Genomic DNA, 21629 nt, shown 5'->3' with positions numbered 1-21629 from the left:
CTGCATGGTCACACCATGCTGGCCAAACAGGAAATGAAGTTCAAAAGTTCCCCGGTGCTTTTCCTGTGTACCTGGCTAGTGCATCTGAGTTGAAAGTGCTGTCCAGAGCGGTCACAATGGAGCACTCTGGGGTAGCACCCGGAGGCCAATACTGTCGAATTGCGTCCACACTACCCCAAATTCGACCCAGTGATGTTGATTTCAGCGCTAAACCCCTCATCGGGGAGGAGTACAGAAATCGATTTTAAGAGCCCTTTAAGTCGACAAAAATGGCTTCGTCGTATGGATGGGTGCAGGGTTAAATCGATCTAACACTGCTACATTTGACATAAACTCGTAGTCTAGACCAGGGCTTAAAGATGTTCTCTAGGAATTATTTTAAGGAAGTTCTATGGCCTTTGTTACACAGGATGTTGAATGAGATGATCACAACGGTCCATTTTGGCCTTGAAATCTGAATCTTCAGAGCTTGAGAAGTTTGAGTGACAGTCGTGTTAGTCTGTATTCGCAAAAGGAAAAGTAGTACTTGTGGCACCTTAGAGACTAACAAATTTATTTGAGCATAAGCTTTATTTTATTTATTTTATTTATTTGAGCATGAGCGACAGCTCACTTCATTGGATGCATTCAGTGGAAAATACAGTGGAGAGATTTATATACACAGAGAACATGAAACAATGGGTGTTACCATACACACTGTAACAAGAGAGTGATCACTTAAGGTGAACTATTACCAGGGGAGGGGGTGAAGAACCTTTTGTAGTGATAATCAAGGTGGGCCATTTCCAGCAGTTGAAAAGAACGTCTGAGGAACGGTGGGGGGAGGATAAACTTGGGGAAATAGTTCTACTTTGTGTAATGACCCATCCATTCCCAGTCTCTATTCAACCCTAAGTTAATTGTATCCAGTTTGCAAATTAATTCCAATTCAGCAGTCTCTCATTGGAGTCTGTTTTTGAAGTTTTTTTGTTAAAGAATTTCAACTTTTAGAGAGACTGCTGAATTGGAATTAATTTACAAACTGGATACAATTAACTTAGGGTTGAATAGAGACTGGGAATGGATAGGTCATTACACAAAGTAAAACTATTTCCCCTTGTTTATTCCCCCCCATTGTTCCTCTGATGTTCTTGTCAACTGCTGGAAAGAGCTTGAGAAGTGTCAACATCTCTGTCCTGTCAAACACTTCAGAACCCAGTAGGCAAACAAAGAGTCTGGGGATCTCCACAGCTAGTATCATTCCAGCTGTTGTGTTAATAGCTGACTGGTCCTCTCAGTTGCTGGTGAAACAGAAGTCTGTACCCTGTATCCAAAGTGTGACAGGGATTGGGATCACATATAAAATATCCATTTCCTCTCTTTAGAGCACAGTCTTCTCCCTATAAGCCCAGCTAAATCAGGCAAGAATTCACAAATCCTCACCTCACTAAGTAGTGCCCCCATTCTCTTTCTGAAACAGAATCCCAGTTTAAAGCAGTTAGCTGATAGCTAAATATATGTGCTACAGGCTCTGTAGCTGCGACATGTAACACATACTCCCCCGACCTGTCCCTCTAGGTCCATAAAACGTACTGTGGTGGATCAAACATTATCCTAATGGAGGGCTTCCTTAGCCAGTAAAGCTGAAGTTGCACTCACTTGCATCCAAAGTAGAGGTATTGGGACCTAGCCCTCACAGCAAACCAATTCTTGCTTCTGCATCCATCAACTGTTGAATCCACAGGGTTGTTCTTAACTCCTTTATTAAAATCCCTACTCCCTTTTGCTCTCTGGCTCCGCTCTCAGAGCACGACTAGGATATAACCTGCCAGATGGGTTGTCCACAATGAAAACTTTATATACAGCCCAGAGCATCTACTGAACATGTCTGGTAACTACCACCTTATTCTGAAAGTTTCTGAGTCTTTAACTCCTTCTGAAGGTCGAAACAGCAGACTGGCCCGACGTGCATGGGCTGAAATCATGGAAAAGCAGCATCGCTTGCCCCATAACCTCTGCCGTGCAGAACACAATGCCATCCACAGCCTCAGAAACAACTCTGACATCATAATCAAAAAGGCTGACAAAGGAGGTGCTGTTGTCGTCATGAATAGGTCGGAATATGAACAAGCTTTCCACGATTTCAGCCCGTGCACGTTGGCGGAAGCAGTCTATGTAGAAGTCCAGTCTGCTGTTTCGACCTTCAGGAGGAGTCCACATAGAATCTGGAGAGTGGGTTTGTGTGTGTGTGGGGGGAGGGGGGGGTGAGAACCTGGATTTGTGCTGGAAATGGCCCAACTTGATTATCATACACATTGTAAGGAGAGTGATCACTTTAGGTAAGCTATTACCAGCAGGAGAGTGGGGTGGGGGGAGGTATTTTTTCATGCTTTGTGTGTATAAAAAGATCTTCTACACTTTCCACAGTATGCATCCGATGAAGTGAGCTGTAGCTCATGAAAGCTTATGCTCAAATAAATTGGTTAGTGTCTAAGGTGCCACAAGTACTCCTTTTCTTTTTGCAAATACAGACTAACACGGCTGTTACTCTGAAACCTGTAATTTGCAAATGTTTCCTTCAGATGTCTCACTGTCATCTAGGGTCTTCACACTTGGGCCACAAGTCATTGTGGATTCGCACTCCAGGAAGAGGACACCTAATCATTTGAGACACACACACGCAAACGGTGCAAATTATTAAAAAATGTTATGTAAGGAGCAAATCTGCATCAGCAGGATGATAAACTAGATGACTTAATAACTCTAACTTTCTAACTCTAGTTTCTGTTAATCTATCAAGATACTGGAAGCTCTGTTTGAAAAGGAGGGATGTATATAGGAATGCAAACATACATATTGTGTTCAAAGGTAGGATATGATTTTCATACAGAGAGCTTTGAAGCCTTCTGTGCACATTGGCGTGCCTATAATTTGTGACAGAGTCAGTCCGGATGGCTGCAAGAGGGTCCTGGAAGGCAGATATATTTGCCCTAGAATGTTGAAAGCTTTTTTTCCTACAAGCTGAGAAGGGGTTACCTCAGATCAATTAGGGACACCTGAATCCAATTAAGGGCTGCCTGAAGCCTTTAAAAACCCCTCCTCTGGGGGGAGAAAAGGAGGAGACACACACAAGCTGCTGCCAGGCTAATGGCAGCAGAGAAATAGGCGGTTCCATGTGAGAGGCTGTGCTCCTTCCCATAGGGGAAACCGCCAAACCTGAGTGCCTGCTAGGGGAAGGACTGACACCCCAGGGCAACCAACCGGACAACACCTTGCCCCAGTGAGAGGTTGCAGTGAAAGGCACCTTCCTGGGTTTTTGTTTGACTGTTTCCTTTTGTTTGGTGGAGGATCACCCCAGAGGCCGACCCTCAGGCCTACTCTGAAAATATGACCAAGGGAGCACAGAAGGGGGAAGGCAAACCCTGCCAGAGTGGGGCTGATTACTCCAGGCCCACCATCGCCAGAGGGGGAAACACTAAGTCTGGGGAGAGAGAAGAGGTGCCTTGCCACAAATTGTTGTGCACAATTACTGCCATTGCATGTTCAACATCTGATATGAACTTTTTTAATGTTTTAGTATGCGTATATTTATACATAAATCCAGTTAACTATGGCTTCAAAATTTCATTGATATATCAATTTGTAGTTGTTTTTCTTGCCAAGATTTGTCAGTCCTATTTTTAATTTACTAGCTGCTTCTTCAGTTACTTACTGAATCTTGAGTTCTTATAGCTGGCTTTTCATGAATATTGTCTTGTGTTGATATAGAAGGCAGTACCAAAGAATCTAGAGTCATGTGAATGGTTGTCAGCATTTGGGTACTCTGCTTCGGAGGAGATCTGATAGGTGGTGAAATAATTCAGTGTGAATCAAATAATTAAATATCTTCCAATGGGGCCTCAAAGTACGAAGGGTTTAACCACTTCCACTCTCCTCTGCTTAATTCCTTCTGTACACACAGGCTCAGTCCTGTCTCCTAGAGCTTATTTATGTCCAATGGAACACACATTGAGGTAGTATCAAAAAGAGAAGTTAAAACATCCTGAATATAGCTAGTCAGATAGCGACATTTAATCAAATAATTGGTGGGAAAATTAGTAAAATTTGCATTAAATTCTGGGATGAATTTTTATTCTAGGGTACATTAGGATCAACTGAGAAACAAATATATAGTGAGACTATTGTCAAAATGAGCCCTGGATAACTCCATTAATAAAGGAAAATCATGCATTATGTGTTTGATGAATTTCACTACCATGAGAGGTAAAAACGTAACAAGGTGATTCAAAGAATAGTGCATCCAGATGTAGTCTGTCTATGCTGTAATCTCTCATTTCAGAAATTGAATTTACTTCCCTCACGTTCCTGTCTATAATACTCACTCCTTTGAATATTTGTCCACTATAGGATGTGCGCACATTTGTGCGCTCTTGACTGGAAGTTGCAAAAAGCAGCATCTATAGGGCTGCACCTGTGAGAGCAATGCCTTGTGCTCTTGGGCAAGGGCATATAAGGAGGTGCGGACTCGCTGCCACTCTAGTTCCTTCTCAGTCACCTGTGGGTTGAGATGGAACAATTGCAGTATCTGCTTCTTTCATCTACTTCCTGCCTTTTCTTTCTTCCCTTGCTGTTTTTGTTTATGTAGTTAGTTTTCCTTTTTCCTAGTTATTATTTTCTTAGTTGTAGCACAACTTGTACTCAGAGGGTTCCTAAGCTCCCCACCCCCAACTTCTTGCCTTCCCCATTGTGGTGTATGGCACTTCTCCGTTTTATGCCTAAAACCCCTGGGTTCAAGCCCAGCCAGACCTGCCATAGGTCTGTCTTCCATAGTTACAGGCAGGCTATTTTGAGTGTCTCAGAAAAACTCATGTCCCGTTGTGGTATACAGTACACATGAGTTTAAAGGCAGGTCCTGTAAAGAGAGAGGCCCAGCTGTGTGCTTAAAAAAAAAAAAAAAAAAATTTGCTGTTCTGGTCTGTGAGGGGGCGGGGCTGGCTGAAGGGGAGACAGCATCTGGCAGTCTGCTGGAGCGCTGCTGGCAGCAGGGAGCTGGTGAGTGCTGCAGGGTATGGGAGAGTGGGTCTCTGGGCAGGTTTGTGGGCCAGGGAGGCACTCTGGGCAGTGGGGGGCATTGGGAGCTAGGGGTGTATGGGTGCTGCAGCACCACCAGGTTTTAGCTGCCCAGTCCCACATGGCACGGTCTGGCCCTGCGGACAGGGTGCTGCTCCTGGCCCCATTTTGTGGAGGGGGACTGTGGAGGGGTTGGGGGGGCTCTATGGTTCTCAAGGTATGGCCCTTGTAACACATTGTGGGCCACATATGCAGCCCACAATGATAAATAGGTTACAGCCTTCCCATATTTGGACAACTGGCTCTGCAGAGGCCACTCCTCCCAAGAGGCTCAATTAGCAACCACCAAGACCCTAACCCAATATCAGTCTCTGGGCCTCTGTGTCAATGTAAAAATGTCTAACACCATTTCAGCAATAGACTTAATCAGGTCCATGCCAAACTCAAATGGTTCTGGGGTGGGTCAGGGGACTGGGCGCAGGGTGGGTTGGATAGGGGGTGGGATCCCGGGGGGGCAGTTAGGGGCGGAGGTCTCAGGAGGGGGCAGTCAGGGAACAAGGAGCGGGGGGGTTGGATGGGTGGAGGTTCTGAGGGGGGGCAGTCAGCGGGCAGGAAATGGGAGGGGTCGGATAGGGGTCGGGGCCAGGCCGTTAGGGAGGCACAGCCTTCTCCATCCAGCCCTCCATACAGTTTTGCACCCTGATGTGGCCCTCAGGACAAAAAGTTTGCTCACCCCTGCCCTAGCGGCTTGGGCTTACCTGCCCAATGACAGATTCTTCACTATGTCCGGACTGATCTTTACGGCACGGTCCCCAATAACTGCAAGAACCTGCCTGCAACAGCTGGGCTACGTTTTGGTCTCCTTGTTTGTTACACTGCATACATGCACTTCAGGTGTCTTCAGGCATGGCTAAGGACTACGTACACCCTAAACAGGCAGTCTTTCCAAACAAATCACCATGCCTATGTAAGTAGTAGACTCTTTCAAGTGGTGGAAAGACCCACTAAAGGTCTTTATGGGAACTCCATTTTCACATCCACCACTTTAGAAACAGCTCATTATGGACGCTTCTTTCCTGGGTTGGGGGGGTGGCATATCTGTGAGGTGGACAGCACAAGACAGATGGTACTCACAAGAGAGAGTGCTTCACATTAACATCCTGAAACTAAGGGTTGTCTGTGTGTTAGCACTTCCTCTGTGATACCGAGGGGCACACTCTAAGGGTAATGTGAGACAACAGGGTAATTTGTAGCTGTACAATACAAAAACTGATAAGTGGGAGCAAGATCCCAGTCCTTAAGCACAGAATTGCTAAGGCTGTGGGACTGATGCTTTTTACATCACACAGAAATCTCCATGATTTACCAGCCAGGTCTTCAGAACACAGTTGCAGACTTCCTGAGCAAGGACCGTCCATCAGGACCATGCACGGGAAGCTCAATGGCTCCATTTTCCACAGCACCTGCCAGATCTGAGGCCTCCTCAAGGTAGACTTCTTCACAACTTCAAGCAATGTAAAATGTCATCTCTTCTGCTCCAGAAGAGCATATTGCCACAGTTCCTCAGGAGATTCCTCACTAGAATCTTGGCCCCACTTCCTGCTCTATGCTTACCTGCCTGTTCCTCTAATCATCAAGACTTTGCTCAGACTGAGATAAGAGTGGGCGAGGGCTATCATGGTAGCACCATTGTGGCTGAGGCAAGTGTGGCACGTTGTTTTCTGGCAGTGCCTTTCCGCCTTACCCTCAGGGAAGATCTGTCATAAACCTCAGGTGTCCTGACCTATCCCAACCTCTCGTCTCTGGAACTGACAACTTGGCTCCTAGATGGTTCTCGGGCACAGAATTCACTGCTCAGCCAATGTTCAGTCAGTCCTTCTGTCTATCAGGAAACCTGCTACTTGTAAGACTTACTGCCAAAATAGAAATGCTTCCATTCTTGGTGTTTTCACCACTCTGCAATCCTCAGAAGCTCCACTCTAGGGATCCAAATGACCTACTGGACTTAGACATGAGGTCTTTCAGTGAGCTGAGTTAGTGCTCCTGGCCACCGTTAAGGCCTTCCACTTACCTATAGAAGGGGTTTTACTCTTTGCCTCTCAAACCACAAATCATTCCCTAAGGATTTATTCAAGTTATTCCCTCTTGTCCGAAACCACACTTCTCCATGGAACATTAATCTGGTCCTCAACGTCGTGAGCAACTCCCCATTTGAACCGAAGGCTGCCTGGTCCTTCTCACATCTCTCTCGAGGCTTCATTTTTGATATCCTTCTGGCTGAGGTGATGGCTGGGAGAACTTGGGGCACTCATGTCAGAACCATAGTATGCTACTTCCTACTATGACAGGGTCATGCTATGCCTCCATCTTTGTTTCATCCCTGAAGTATCGTTGGAATCTCATATCAACCAAGAGATCCATTTATTATATCCTAAGTTCCATACCCCGAGGGAGAAAGTTAGTCTCCGCACATTAGATGTCAGAAGTGCCTTGTCTTTCTACCTTGGCAGAACTAAGACTTCAGGGCTTCTCCCAGACTCTGTATACTTTGCCAAAAGGATGAAGGGACAGCTAGTTTCCACTCAACTACTGAAGTGGTTTTGGGTTGTATCTTGACCTTCTGTTAAGCTGCTGAGGTACATCCCCCTCACGGAGTGACAGCTGACTCCACTAGGGCTCAGTCTACTTCTGTAGTCCTCCTTAAGGATGTCTCCATATTGGAAATCTTCAGGGCTGCAACCTGGTCCTCAGTTCACGTTTGCCAAACATTACGCCATCATACCTGCATCTAGAGCTGATATTACCTTCAGTGATGCAGTCCTCTGAACTGTCTTTGATTTGCCTCCTCAGCACCTACATCAGTGACGAGAGACTGATTGGGGATCTGCTACAGTGAAGCATCCTTAGAGACATATACTAGAAGAGCCAGTTACTTACCTGTACAGTAACTTGAGTTCTTTGAGATCTTTTGTTCTCTATGGATGCCCCACCTCCTGTCCATCTTTTCTTATGCTGTGGAGTCTTCCCAGGCTTCGTGGTTAAGAAGGAATTGGATTGGTGGTGGGTCCACATCTCCTTACATGACCTTATGTGGGAGCACAAGGCACACCTCTGAGATTGTGGCCTTTTACAATCTCCAGTTGAGAGTACACAAACATGCATACATCTTACAGTGAAGCATCCACAGAGGTAAAAGTTTTTGAATAACTCAAGTTATTGTTCTGGTGAGTAATTTCTCCTTTTTATCCTGAGCTGTGTCTTTGCAATTTGTTTTATAGGAAGATATACTTCCGTTGCTAAAACAATTTGATACTTTCTTTATTGGAAGGCTCAGGAGGAGGGGGAAGTTCCTTTTACATATTACTCATTTCTTAAGGGATATATAATGTCTTGCCAGGTTAGTATATCATGGTAATGCTGAAATATTCAAGAACTGAGATCTATTGTGTAGAAAAGACTTACTATGGGAGAAGTAGTAAATTAAGGTACGGAGCTATGCTATTTTTGTAAAAGTTGTATTCTCCTCATTGCTATATACTAATGTTCAAGTCCCTTTTAGAATGTAATTCCTGTCTTGTTTCACTAATGAAAAGCCTACAGCAGATAGATTTTAAGGTAAACTCAGTTGGAGTGGGCTTAAAGACTCATTTATTCTCTTAACGTTTGAATGGTGACTTCAGATAGGAAGGGGATGCTATAAATTACTGTGCTGTGTAAGTATTTGCAATGATGGTGATACAAGTCAGCTGATCTAAGAGTGTTATCTGGGTATGATGCAACCTTCAGAGAGCTACAGTTAAAGTACATACAGCTTTCATTCTCTGACAAGTTATCTAGTAATAGCATTCCTACTGTATTTAATTATACAGAACAGTAATTTGAGTCTCAGGATGTGTAAGCTCATTACACACAACATCATTCTCAAATCATTCTATATTCTTTCTACCAAATCTGAGTCTAGAACCAATTCTTAATTTTCTCATTGATGGAAAACACTGTCCAATTGCTGTGTAATGACACTCAACTAAAAGAAAACAAATAGCGTGCAAATACACCATATACAAATGTATTCACTTTACTGGAGGATTTGCCATACCCTAATCATCAACTCCACTCTTCTGCATCTTGGCCTGATGATTCAAAGGAAAGCAAAAAAGAAAATCCATAATGTTTGAGTAGTAGTGCAGTTATGGGCATGATTTGGGGAATCTTCTTGATCCCTGTAGATATCAGTTGAGGTCCTTGAGTAAGAGAATGTCTTGTGTTGGATGGCTCAATTAAATAACCTCTTAAATGGTCTGTCATGGGTTAAAAGAATGCTTTAGATTAAAAAAAAAAAAAGCTTTTACAAGCATTTCAAGTCTTTAAAGTTAATGGTCTCGTGGCTAAACCACAGTCCTGGGAGTCAGGATCCCTGTGTTATAGTCCCAGCTCCACTGCTGATGTAGTGTATGATCTTGGTAGGGCAGGTCATTTGACCAAGTCTTGTTTCCCCATCTGTGAAATAGGAATACCACAGACAGTGTTGAGACTTGATTCATTAATGTTTTGTAAAGCATTTTGAGATCCTCTGATGCAAGTTTTCATAGTGCCAAATATTCTAATTATGAAAACTTTCAGTGGCAGAGGGTTTGCTAAGTATAGATAAAATTATTCAGAAAAAGTAGGTTTTACACTCTGGGTAATATTTGTTTTTTACCTAGGGAGCAAAGCTTGAAAAGAGCAGCCAAAAAATTTGATGACTCTTTTTTTTTAAATTTTTTATAGCATACTCTCTTCTTCTTTGAGTGTATATAAAGCTTAGGGTTTTACTATAGTGCCATCCTTGAATATCACTTTAAATCCCATTCACTATGAGAATACTTTTAAAATTCACAAATACCTTTCTTTTTGGAGTACATTAACATATTTATTAAATCTTATTTTACCAGGATGTGCACACCGCAAAGCTTCATCTTACTTACACTGCAGTAGTCGTGGCAGTCCTTCATTCTGAGAAATGTATTGCAAATTGGTTAGATACATAAAAGCAAATGAAATTGGTTTAGGAATAAATTTTTTTATGTTGTAGAGAAATTTGCTTTAGGTTTATGAATACTGGTGGAGCGGGGAGTTTGGCACACACTTGATATGAAAGACAAGAAAAGATAAGGATAGCTTTTAAAATATTGGCTCACATAGTTCCTCTAAAAAAGCATACATGTTTATTTCCTTCTTCCCATTTACTGTAAATTGTAGTCTCTAGGTTCCTAAAATAATAGGCTTGTATTTCATTTAATCTTAAATTAGATCATCTGTACGCTTTCTAGGTAATCAGCTTGGTATTTAAAGTCAGGACTGTGTTAAGAAATCAAATGTGCATAAAACATGCTCTTAAACAAGAAAATCAATAGATGACATAAAATCATTGCAAACCAGGGGATCTGTTTTCAGTATGAGGCATTAATTGTTGATCGTCTGACAAATGCTTACTTGAACACTTTGATTTAATGTAGGATAGTACTGGTATGAAGCTGTGGAAGAAACGATGGTTTGTGCTTTCTGATCTGTGTCTCTTCTATTACAGAGGTGAGTTTTCTCCAGAAAGGTTTGTTTTTGTTTTACTTTAGAAACAGGAAAATCTTTGCATCTTTTAAAAAAAAAAGTTTAAGAGTTGTTGACATAAACTGTTCTCTTCCTCCCCCCTTCTGCCGCCTGCCTCCAACTACAATTGAACCTTTAAAATAAAGCTAATCCTGTCTTCTAATTGGTGAAAGGGTACAAAGAGCTGTTGGTTAACTTGACGTGTAAAATCAGCACACTAGTAGAACTAGCTGCACTTCCCAGGTCAAAACCAACTGCTGACATTGTGTGTTTATCTGGCTTTGCCAGAAGGAGTACAGGAGGCACTGGATGTGGTTTAATTAAGCTGTAGCTTTATTCTTAAATATCTGGGAGTATGTGGCAGATAGACTAGTACAGTGCAATTCCATAACCCTTGGCACATACTTGGGGACTGTCCCCTTATCCATGCTGGTCCCAGCCAATCCACTGTTGGGACCCAGCCACCCCCCTCATATGAGGGTTGTGTGTGGGAAGGCTATAAAGAAGGAGGCTGGCTCCCCACCATACCAGTTGTAGGAACCCCAAATCCCCTTTCTCTGCTCTTTTAAAAATTCTTTACCAATCCATTTTGAGAGATCAATGTATCCATTCCCTGTGGAGTACCTGCACTGGACATCTGCCACAAGCTTGCCTGGTCCAGATGAAAGGGGGCTTTTCTGGCACAGCTCTGGGTATAAATACCCAGAAGTGAAAATGATTATACTTATTTGAAAAATGTGCAGCACATTTTTACGTTAATCAAGGTAAACTAAGTCTCAAAGCAGAAAAGCTTTCTTTGTAATTCTTGTTAGTTCAAATTCTGAATTATTGGAATGCAGTCGTCATGCTTGCACTCAGCACTTGAAAGATTACATGTTGTTAGATAAACCACTGCTGGGTCAGAATTAGTCTACTCAGTAGGACTGTAATTTAGACATGGAGACATTGGTTGAGCTTTAGTTATTTTATGTAGTTAAATGGCCAGTGCCTATTCTGTGGTTTTCCTTGTAACGTTTGCCTACTTTTAGGAAGTCCTTTAAGGGTATGTCTGCACAGCCCATGGAAGTTTCATTTGTTTAATATTCTGGGTAGGTTGAATCTCAGATTTATGTTCCCCCCCCCCCCAATGCAACTGAGAGGTGTTTTTGTTTTTTTGTTTTTGTTTTTTAACTTAAAAGTCTAAGGGTATACCTACACAACCTGCAGCAGCAAGCCTCCCAGCCCTGATCAATAGACTTTGGCTAGCTGGGCTCACTCTTAAGAATAGCTGTGTAGATGGTGCTTTAAAGTTGTAGCTTGGGCTCTGAAGCCTATGGAGCTGTCCATTCAGCTATTAAACATAAATAAAACTAAGTATTCAGAGGTCTGTTTCCAATTTCCCATTTGTTCTGTGTTTGATTAAGGTGTTAAGAGAGACAGAAATAAAAGCAGAGTAGTCTAATCTGTATAAAGTAAGAAGCTGAAGTTTCAGATAGCTATTTTAGCTGTCATTTCATTACTGAGACGTATTTAAATCAAAAAGTGTTTCAACAATGGTTTACAGTTACTAGAAATTATTAAAACAAAACAAGCAGACAAATTCTAAACCCTATTCTTTGGAAGTTGTTTATACTAGGTTAGTGCTATCTCATTCAGGAACTTAGATGAAAAGGGGAAAATGTGCATTTGCTCTTAAATTGCAAACAGTATTTCTGGTTGTATATCTGACTGTAACACCAGATAGGTTGATAAGGTTTAGTCAAAAATTTTACCATGTTAAAATCCAGTGCCAAGTCCTGATTTAAGGGTAGAAAGAAAACTGATTTCATTGTAATTTTTAAATGCTTAGAGTATTATGTTTGTTTTCACTGGGGGATAAGACTGCCTGCTTTCACATAGAAAAGATATTGCTTGCAACAACAAAAAATCTTAGAGACCAGCATAAGAAGATTCTCTCCTATTTATACAAATGAAGATGGATGTAGTGGGTAGAGTAACATAGATAAAAGCTCAGATGATGGGAAGCAGATTTTTAAAAATTTGGAAACTATAAGCATAGCAGTATGCATGTAACAAAGAAATCCAGTTCCTCAAATACACAACTATTCAATGTAACAAAAATGGGTAGTGCTTTTATATGAGTGCTACTGAATGAGATTTACTTATGGGTAAACAAGTTAGTTTAATCTAAGTGTTTTCAGAACTCACTAGTTTATGTGGAGGAGAAAATACCACGTTGCCTTTTCTAGAGTTTTTTTTTCATATTCTGGACTAGGGAGGAAAAATGATACATAGTACCTCGTAAGGGTTTGTCTGCATAGCACTTTGGAGCACGCGGGATTGAGCCTTCCAGCCTGGATTGACAGACTTGGGGTAGAAGGGCTTGTGCTAGTGCTCTAGAAACAGCTGTGTAGACAGCTCTTTAAAGCTGCAGTTCAGACTGCAGCTCGGACTCTGTAGCCTCACCACCTCTGTAGGTTTCAGAGTCCAAGCTCCAGCCCAAACCAGAACTTCAAAGAACTGTCTACACAGCTGTTTTTAGAGCGCTAACGCCAGCCCCACTAGCCCAAGTCTGTCCACCCCAACTGGGAGGCTAGCTCCAAGACACTGTGTATATGTCTACACTGCAGTTCAAGCCTGGGCTTGAGCCTGAGCTCAAGCCTAACCCCCTTTGCATCCACACACCATTTGGGCTAACCTAGGCCTCAAAAACCAGAGTCCCAGGACCCTGAAGGGTCTGAGCCTTATTGTTTCTTATGTGCACATGGCCCCAGCTTGACTCAGGTCCCAGAAGTCCTCCATATGTTTCCCAGAGTTCCTGACAGCAGAGGAGTAGCGCTTTGGGCAGCAAGCATGGCGGCCAGAAGTTCATTACTGCCTGGCTGAGCCTGCTCCCCGTTCCTGCTCTGGTTCCTCCTTGCTGCTGTGCGGAGTTTTTCCCCAGAACAGGGAGCAAAGCTGATGTGCGAGAAGCAGCTCCCAGCTGCTAGGATGTTGTGGGTCACATCACTCCCCTGGCCATGCTGAGTCAGGAGCTCTGTCACTCTGTGTTCCTGCAGGAAAGCTGCTTAATACTTGCTCTGCTGTCTGGCCCTTGCTCCCAGACCTCCCCTGCCCTCTCTGGGGCTGTGTGTGCCAGGGCGCCTGGACTCTGTGCACTGTCGGGGCAACGAGTGGGAGCCAGCCCCAAAACCTCATAGAGCCTTCTGCGGCTTGGTCTCCATCTCCTCCTCGCTATGGGACAGCTAGGGACTGGCTCCCATGACATACAGCTCAAATGTCAGATTTGCACTACTCAGTGTTTTTGTAGTATAAATCTAAAATTCTGTAGAAACTTTAAATAGTTCAGGATATGGCAACATGTGTGATTTGTAGTGACTGTATTGTAGGTCTTCAGTCCAATTAAAGTGCTAGAGAAGGAGTGTAAATATATTAAAGAGCATAAACCGTTGTCATGTGAGATTTAAAACATTCAATCTTGTAATTGAATATGCCTGACTTCAGTCCATAATTGGAAAGGATGTGCAAATTGGCTCAGAGGCCAACATTTTTAAAAACTATTTTGAAATCTTTCTGCTCTCTAATGTATTAGCAAGTTGTACTGAATAAACAGTGGGATGCAAGTAGTTCTTTTGTCCCTGTCTTTTGCCTTACACTTTTTCAAAGATGAGGAGCATTGGAGCAACTTCTTTTGCTGAAAGAGACAAGCTTTTGGACTACACAGAGCTCTTCTTCAGGTGTACAACTTCCACACCTTTTTCAGTCATTTACACATGTGCAAAGTGGATGCAAAAGACAATTATTCTGATTGGGAAACATTTTACACTTTAGACCTTGATCTGCAAAAGATCCGTGCACACGAGTAAGTCTCATTGACATCACTGAGATTACTCATAGGCGGCATGTATAAGAGGCTTGGGGAGGTTTAGCCTCCCCAAAAATAGCTGGCCATACAGGGGGCAAGAAATGCCAGCTGTGGCACAGATCACCTCCCTTTGGAGGCACACTGGCCAAGTACCCTTGGAGCGCCACCCTCAGAAGCTCCCTAGAAGTGGGGAAACCACTTGCACCTGGACTGACCACGCCCTCACTCTGACTCTACTCCCTGAGGCATCCCACCCTTGCTCTGCCTCTTTGCCCCAAGGCGCCCTGCCCTCGCTTGCCCTTAAGGCATGAAAAAAACAACACTTTTAAAAATGACAAACACACGCTCCTTCTAGCGTCCCTTAGCTGAGTTGCTCCAGCATCAGCATGCACAACCTCTCACTGGCTGGCCCAGCTATGGGGGTACTCCTCCTGCTGTGCATGCCAATGCCAGAGCAACTCAGCAAAGGGGTGCATGAATGGAGGGTGGGTTGGGGCCACGCTCCCGTCACTTTTATGGATCTTCCGCTGCTCGCATAAGCCTCCCCAAACAAAAGTCATCTGCCATATATGGGATTACTCACATGCATAAACCTATGCAGTTATAACTGTGAAGTTATAAAAAGAAAAATAGAAGATAACTTTAAAAAAAATGTTCCCTTCCTTGTTCTGCACCTTTTAATGCAATATTTAGGCATTCACGTTTGTTCTGTGGGTGGTTGTTATAGTGAAATCATAGAATCATAGAATATCAGGGTTGGAAGGGACCTCAGGAGGTCATCTAGTCCAACCCCCTGCTCAAAGCAGGACCAATCCCCAATTAAATCATCGCAGCCAGGGATGTCAAGCCTGACCTTAAAAACTTCCAAGGAAGGAGATTCCAAATGTTCTCATTATATTTAAATCTTTATCCCCAAAGTAGTAATGTGAAGAAGTTAACTTGCCCATTGTGAAAAGATTTATATTTGGACATGAATGGCATAGCTCTTCTATTATAGTTTGCTTTGTAGGCTGCATGCTCAGTTTGGAAAAATGCTATCATTGTGCTTCGTAGCTGTCATCCAATACACTTTATGAACAAATGGTGTCATCTGTGGAAGCGTATCTTAAGGTATATTAAGGCTAGACATGCACTGTCAGTGAAATACAACATTCACCCAGTAATTTCTGAGTTGCAGATTCTTGTTTCTCCAGTAGTCACAATGTGTCTCTACTGTGGGGGTGTTATTAGTAACTCCTTAGTTAAGCTTATGTTGAGAGAGTCAGTTAAAGCACGATTAAAAATCCTATTTTCCACTTCAGTGATTGAATTTAGTATCTGAGTTTAATACAGATCTTCAGAGGACAACTGAATTTCCCATAGTATTTGATTAGTAAAATATTTATGGTTTTCACAGGAAACGTTTTAAAATGAACCTCCTGTGGCTATCCAGACAGGAGCGTTGGTCTGACTATCTAACTTTAGCAAGCCTGCTGGGGCACTCACTCCTGTGGCATTACATCCCAGAGAGGCTGAGTAAGGACATGAATTTGGGGCACAACGAGGAGGTGGAAGACTTGACAGTGGGATTGCCTGCCAACCCCTCAATAGCACCCACTCCCAGACCCCTACCTAACCCAGTTCCCTGGCTGGCCCCAATGCCCAATCCAGCTGTTTGGTTCCATGTCCACATTCTTTCTCTTTCCCTCCCTTCAATAACTTCCCTACCACTGTCTTGTGCCATGAAAAGCTTATACGTTAAACCAGGGGCGAGCAAACTTTTTGGCCTGAGGGCCACATCGGGTTTCCAAAGTTGTATGGAGGGCCAGTTAGGGGAGGCTGTCTCCGCCCCAAACAGCCAGGCGTGGCCCAGCCCCTGCCTCCTATCTCCCCCCCCACACACACACACACCCTGTTTCATGCCCACTGATGGCTCCCCCGGGACTCCTACCCCATTCACCACCCCCTGTTCTCTGTCCCCTGACCACCCCCGGAGCCCCGACCCCTGACTGCCGTCCCATCCAACCCCCCCTCTCATTCCTGACTTGCCCCCTGGGACCACTGCCCCATCCAACCCCCCTGTTCCATGCCCTCTGATGGCCCTGACCCCTATCCACACCCCCGCCCCCTGACAACCCCCCCCAACTCCCCTGCCGTCTATCCACCCCCCCGCTCCCTGCCCCCTTACCGTGCTGCCTGGAGCAGCGGTGGCTGGTGGTGCTACAGCCGCGCCATCCAGAACACCGGGTCAGGCCGTGGCTCTGCAACTGCGCTGCCCAGCTGCCCAGAGCATTGCGCCGGCGGCGTGGCGTGCTGAGGCTGCGGGGGAGGGGGAACAGCAGGGGAGGGGCCAGGGGCTAGCCTCCTGGGCCAGGAGCTCAGGGGCTGGGCAGGAGGGTCCCATGGGTCGGATGTGGCCTGCGGGCTGTAGTTTGCCCACCTCTGTGTTAATCAATCTAATGTTAAAGTAAAGTACTCCTGGTGTTCAATCTGGACACTGGCCATCTACTGAAATCCATCGTGAAACACTGAATACAGTTGAATTCTCTGATTTTCAATGAATGAAAAACATATCCATTTGACATGGGGAAAAGGAGTCTAAATGTATGTATTCTGTGTATAAAACTGTTGTTCTAATCAAATATTATATTTTAGATGAAAAAGAAGAGGGAATATTGGGGAGCATACTTCTACCTAGTTTTCAGATATTGATGCTTTCTTCTGAGGATCATATTAATCGCAAATATGCTTTTAAGGTGAGGGCATTCATTTTCAGTTGAAACACATAGAGTGCAGAACTCTTTTCACTGTGTGTTTATGCAAGATAGGATAGACAGAAACAGCCTCTGAGTTTGATTTTGCATAAAACTATACGCAGATGATCCAAACAGTGGAATCTAATCAAATGAATTCATTGTGGATATAGACAGATAATTGCTAAACTTGATGAAGGCGCTAACCAGGCATATTTCATCATTTTGGAATTCCTTTATTTTTAATTCACAACTCTTAATAAGCACATCTTGGTGGCTTGGAATTGCAGTCTCCATATGGAGCTAGGCTATGTCTACATGGCCCTGCAGTTTCAACAACAGGAGTGTGAATCACAGCACACACTAACGTGCTGCACTGTAATTCCCCTGTGTGGACACTGTGGGCATGAACTAAAGGGTACCTTGTTGACGTTAACTTAGTCCTGGTCAAAGAGGATTAAGTTAATGCCAACTAAGGCTATGTCTACGCTAGAGACTTTACAGTGGCACCGATGCAGCTGCACTACTATAAGATCTCTCACGTAGCCACTCTTTTTGTTGACAGGAGAGAGCTCTCCCATTGACCTAATTAAACCATCCCCAACAAGCGGCAGTAATTATGTTGGTGGGAGAAGCTCTCCCGCCAACATAGCACTGTGCAGAATACCACTAAACGCCGGCGAAACTTACGTTGCTCAGGGGTGGGGTGGTTTTCACAGCCCTGAGTGACATAAGTTTTGCTGACATAACTGGTTGTGTAGACATGGCCTTAAGTACCTTTTACTTCCCATCCGCAGCATTCACACAGCATTCATACATCTCAGCCCACTAGTGTGTGGTGCAGTTTTAACCCCCTTAGGCCGAAATGCAGGGCCGCATATATAAGCCCTAAAATGTATTTTCCTCTATTGTACACATAGTTGTTTATGAAACTGGGATTACTAATATATGCACACCGTGCTCTGTCTCTTGAATTTTGGGAAAAAACACTTGAGGCATTTACTATGATGTGAATGGATGAAAGAAAAAAATTGAGTTTAGCACTTAAATTTCAGTATTAGACAAACTATTTTGTGTTTATATGTTTATTTTAGTTGGTATATTCTTTAATCATGAGTAAAGTCATCCCTTACATATTCTCTCCTAACATGGAATTTCATTTCTTGGCTTTGAGTTCCTTTTTGGCTGTCCTTAATGACTGTTGAGCTGTACATCACTGAAAGTTACAATGGTGAGTACAAATTAAGACTTACTGAATTTTTCAGAGTGCAGAAAATGTATAACTTAATATATTATTTATATTAAGTTAATGTTTTATGAACATCAGTATAAGATTTTTGATAGCAGAAAGATAGGAATCATTTCAGCAGGGTACATGCACAGAGAAGCAACAATTACAACTTTCAAGATAATTCTTTTATTAATCTAATTTCACTGAAAGAAAAGAACAACAGTGAATTATATTGTTCTTGTACGAAATGTTTTCTATAAATTATTTGTAGAGTTTTTTCATAAACCTAACAACAATGGAGTAAGAAAACAATAACATTTACCTTTTTTTCTTTTACAGAAATCTTGTCTTTTTATTACAATGACCTTGTCATTTCCAATCAGGCAGCTCATCCAAACATGAGGACCTATTATTTCTGCACAGATACAGGGAAGGAAATGGAGTTATGGATGAAAGCCATGATAGATGCAGCACTTGTACAGACAGAACCTGTGAAAAGGTAATGCAGATTGGCAAACCAGTAGAACAAGGAGTTAATTTCCAATAGTGGGTTTGAGTTCGTTCACTTAAAATGTAAGGTAATTCAGCTGTGGTTCAGCCCCACCAGTGATAGCAATGATGAGAGCACTTGTGGGGTATGTCTGCACTGCAATTAGATACCTGTGACTGGCCCATGCTAGCTGACTCAGGCTAAGGGGCTATTTAGTTGTGGTGTAGACATTTGGACTTGCACTGCAGCCCAAGCTCTGGGACCTTCCCACCTCACAGGATCCTAGATCCCAGGCTTCGCCCCAAGCCTGAACATCTACACCACAATTAAACAGAGCCTTAGCCCGATCCCTGCTAGCCCGAGTCAGCTGGCATGCGCCAGCCACAGGTTTTTAATTGCAGTGTAGACATACCCATGCTTCTTGAGAGTTTAAAGCCTCTAACCTTCCTCAGAATGACATGGTAGTTAAAATACTAATGGCAGCCAGCACTTCGTTTACGTTTGTGCGCCCATTGTTGCTACTACCATTTGATCTGAACCAATGGCAGTAATGGTGGTACATTTCAAAAGGAAAAAAAATTCCTATGAACATGGACACAACAAAGAAAAAAGGGCAAAAAGGTGAAAAATCAAGCCCACCGCACTATTAGTAAAGCTCAAGAAAGACATTTGCACACTACACACTGTATGTGATAAACTCATTCCTGCTTCATGATTCTAGTGTCCTTGCTTCAGGCAGTATGCTGATAAAAATTGAAAGTCCATAAGGAATGCTCTGACCAGTGCTGCTTTAGGCTCAATGCTAACAGTGTTTTGTAGATACATGCATCTAACCTGTAGTATTTTGAGAGCTTCTCCATTACAAGTGTTCTCACTGACCCTTTTACTTCTGTCCAACGTTCAGAGACTTAGGGGGATGATAGTCAGACTAACAAAAAATCAGAATATACTTAGATTTAATATTAAATATAAGTTAAACAGAAAAAATTCAGAACGTTTAGCTTTAATCCCAGCTAATATCCTCGAAGAGAACATTAGTTACTATTAGCTTGTGTTTTTTCCCCATCATCTTGAAGACAGAGTATTAAAATAGAGTAATTTTTTCATTAATCTGTGTGTGCCTAGCTCTTTTCATATAGTGATTATTACAGATTATTAAGCCTCCCAATGTGCCTCTGTGAGATAGAGTATGGTAGGAATACCTACCCATTGTATATCTGGGTAAACTGAATCCCAGAAGTTAAATGACTTGCCTGTAATTACACATGGGAAAAGCTGGATATAGTAGTCAGGAGTCTTGCTCCTCTGGTGTAGCACTTACAGGGGTTCTGAAAGGTATTCGTAACACAGGCTACATCTGAGAGTGGTTGTTTCATACTCCACGTCCTGCCCCGTTCATGATCACATCATCTATCTCTGAAATTTGACCTTTTTACACTACTTCATGTTTGTATTAATGAAATTTAATATGTGCAGTATTTTAAAGGTTAAACCTTTTGAAGATCAATGAAAATGTATTCTATGCGTACTGAAAAATATCATTGGGGTGTCAGTTCTTAAGATTTAAATTGTTATAATTTGACTTAATGATTCCACTGATCACTTTATCAAAATAATGTAAGATATTCTCTGAATGTAGTATTAATCTTTGGGGTGTGAGGTAGCTTTTTTCTGTCAAGAGTGCTGGAGTACAGAACAAGGAATTAAAGTCTCCTCGCTCCATATTTTAAGTCCACCATCCCCTACCCAAAGGGGTGGAAAGAAGTGCGCATTTTCTTACCGGTACTAAAGGCCTCATCTGTCAAGTGGTCCCCATGACTGCTATCCAGTTTTTCTGTGACAGCTTCTGCAGTCTAATTATATTTTAATACCAAAATCTAGAACAAATTGAACATGACAATGTCTAGGAACAGTGTAAAATAAATTTTAATTTTAATTTAATAAATAACACCAGGAATACTGCAGGGATTATAGCATTCCATTTCATATTTAATTCAGTGGAAATCTTCGTTTTCAAACTTTTACAACTTTTACAGTCTTTTCACTTGGGCACATCAGAGCACCCCAGAATCTACCTAGAAGGGTCTTGTCACAAGTTTTAGGTCCAGCTTACCTAAACCTGGACCGTATTCCTAAAATACTTTAGAGTGGGGCTGCCTTTCTGTGGATCCTGTGCTTAGGAGAGGCAGCAAATCATGGACAAACCTATCAGGCCAATTCTGTCTACTTTAGCAGCTGAATATTGGAAAACAATGTCTTTAAAATGTTAGTGGGTGAAGGGATTGGTGGTAGTGAACAGAGGATCTAGAACTTCTGACCAGCAAGATTTCCCTCTTTTGTGCGCTCTTTATTTTCTCCATGCAATAGTCTTTGTTATAGTAGCAGTGGATGGAGGGATGAGGTGAAGACTGAGGAAGGGAGGGATGTGTGAGTGCTGCAGAAATCTGTGTTCTGTCTCAGATAATGGGTTTGCGTATTTTATATGGGGTCTTGGTTATCTTAAGATATGTCTGTGCTACACTGCAGTGTGGACTATGGAGGTGTAAACTGAAAGAGAACTAATGTTAATGTGAACTAGGTGCCTTAATAGTTCATGACAGCAGCTTCCATACAGAGCAGTTAGGTCGCAACAATTCACACCCCCTGTAGTCTGCAGCAAAATGTAGATACGCCCTTAGTTGTGTCAGGGTTGTAGGATTT

At 42.9% G+C, this 21629-nt stretch overlaps 1 protein-coding gene across 29 annotated transcripts in view; it reads left to right on the top strand.

Annotated features, from left to right (window-relative positions):
- The window catches only part of PLEKHA5 (pleckstrin homology domain containing A5), a 273038-nt gene that overhangs the window by 168499 nt on the left and 82910 nt on the right, over window positions 1-21629 (top strand). For 27 of the 29 annotated variants that reach the window (XR_012155733.2, XM_073318870.1, XM_073318738.1 and 24 more), the window contains 3 exons: window positions 10545-10617; window positions 17111-17211; window positions 18823-18938. Coding sequence is in view for 27 of the 29 variants with exons in the window: in XM_073318870.1 (XP_073174971.1) it covers window positions 10545-10617; window positions 17111-17211; window positions 18823-18938 (290 nt within the window). In the remaining 2 variants the exon portion in view is untranslated. Of the gene's footprint in view, window positions 1-10544; window positions 10622-17110; window positions 17212-18387; window positions 18440-18778; window positions 18939-21629 lie in introns of those variants that run through there. The other 2 variants (XM_073318879.1, XR_012155748.1) reach the window with 2 other exon arrangements.

Source organism: Lepidochelys kempii, chromosome 1 (assembly GCF_965140285.1).
Source record: "Lepidochelys kempii isolate rLepKem1 chromosome 1, rLepKem1.hap1, whole genome shotgun sequence".
NCBI classification, from domain to species: domain Eukaryota; kingdom Metazoa; phylum Chordata; order Testudines; family Cheloniidae; genus Lepidochelys; species Lepidochelys kempii.
The sequence above is the reverse complement of the archived record's forward strand: the minus strand, read 5'-3'. Positions and strand labels throughout refer to the sequence as shown.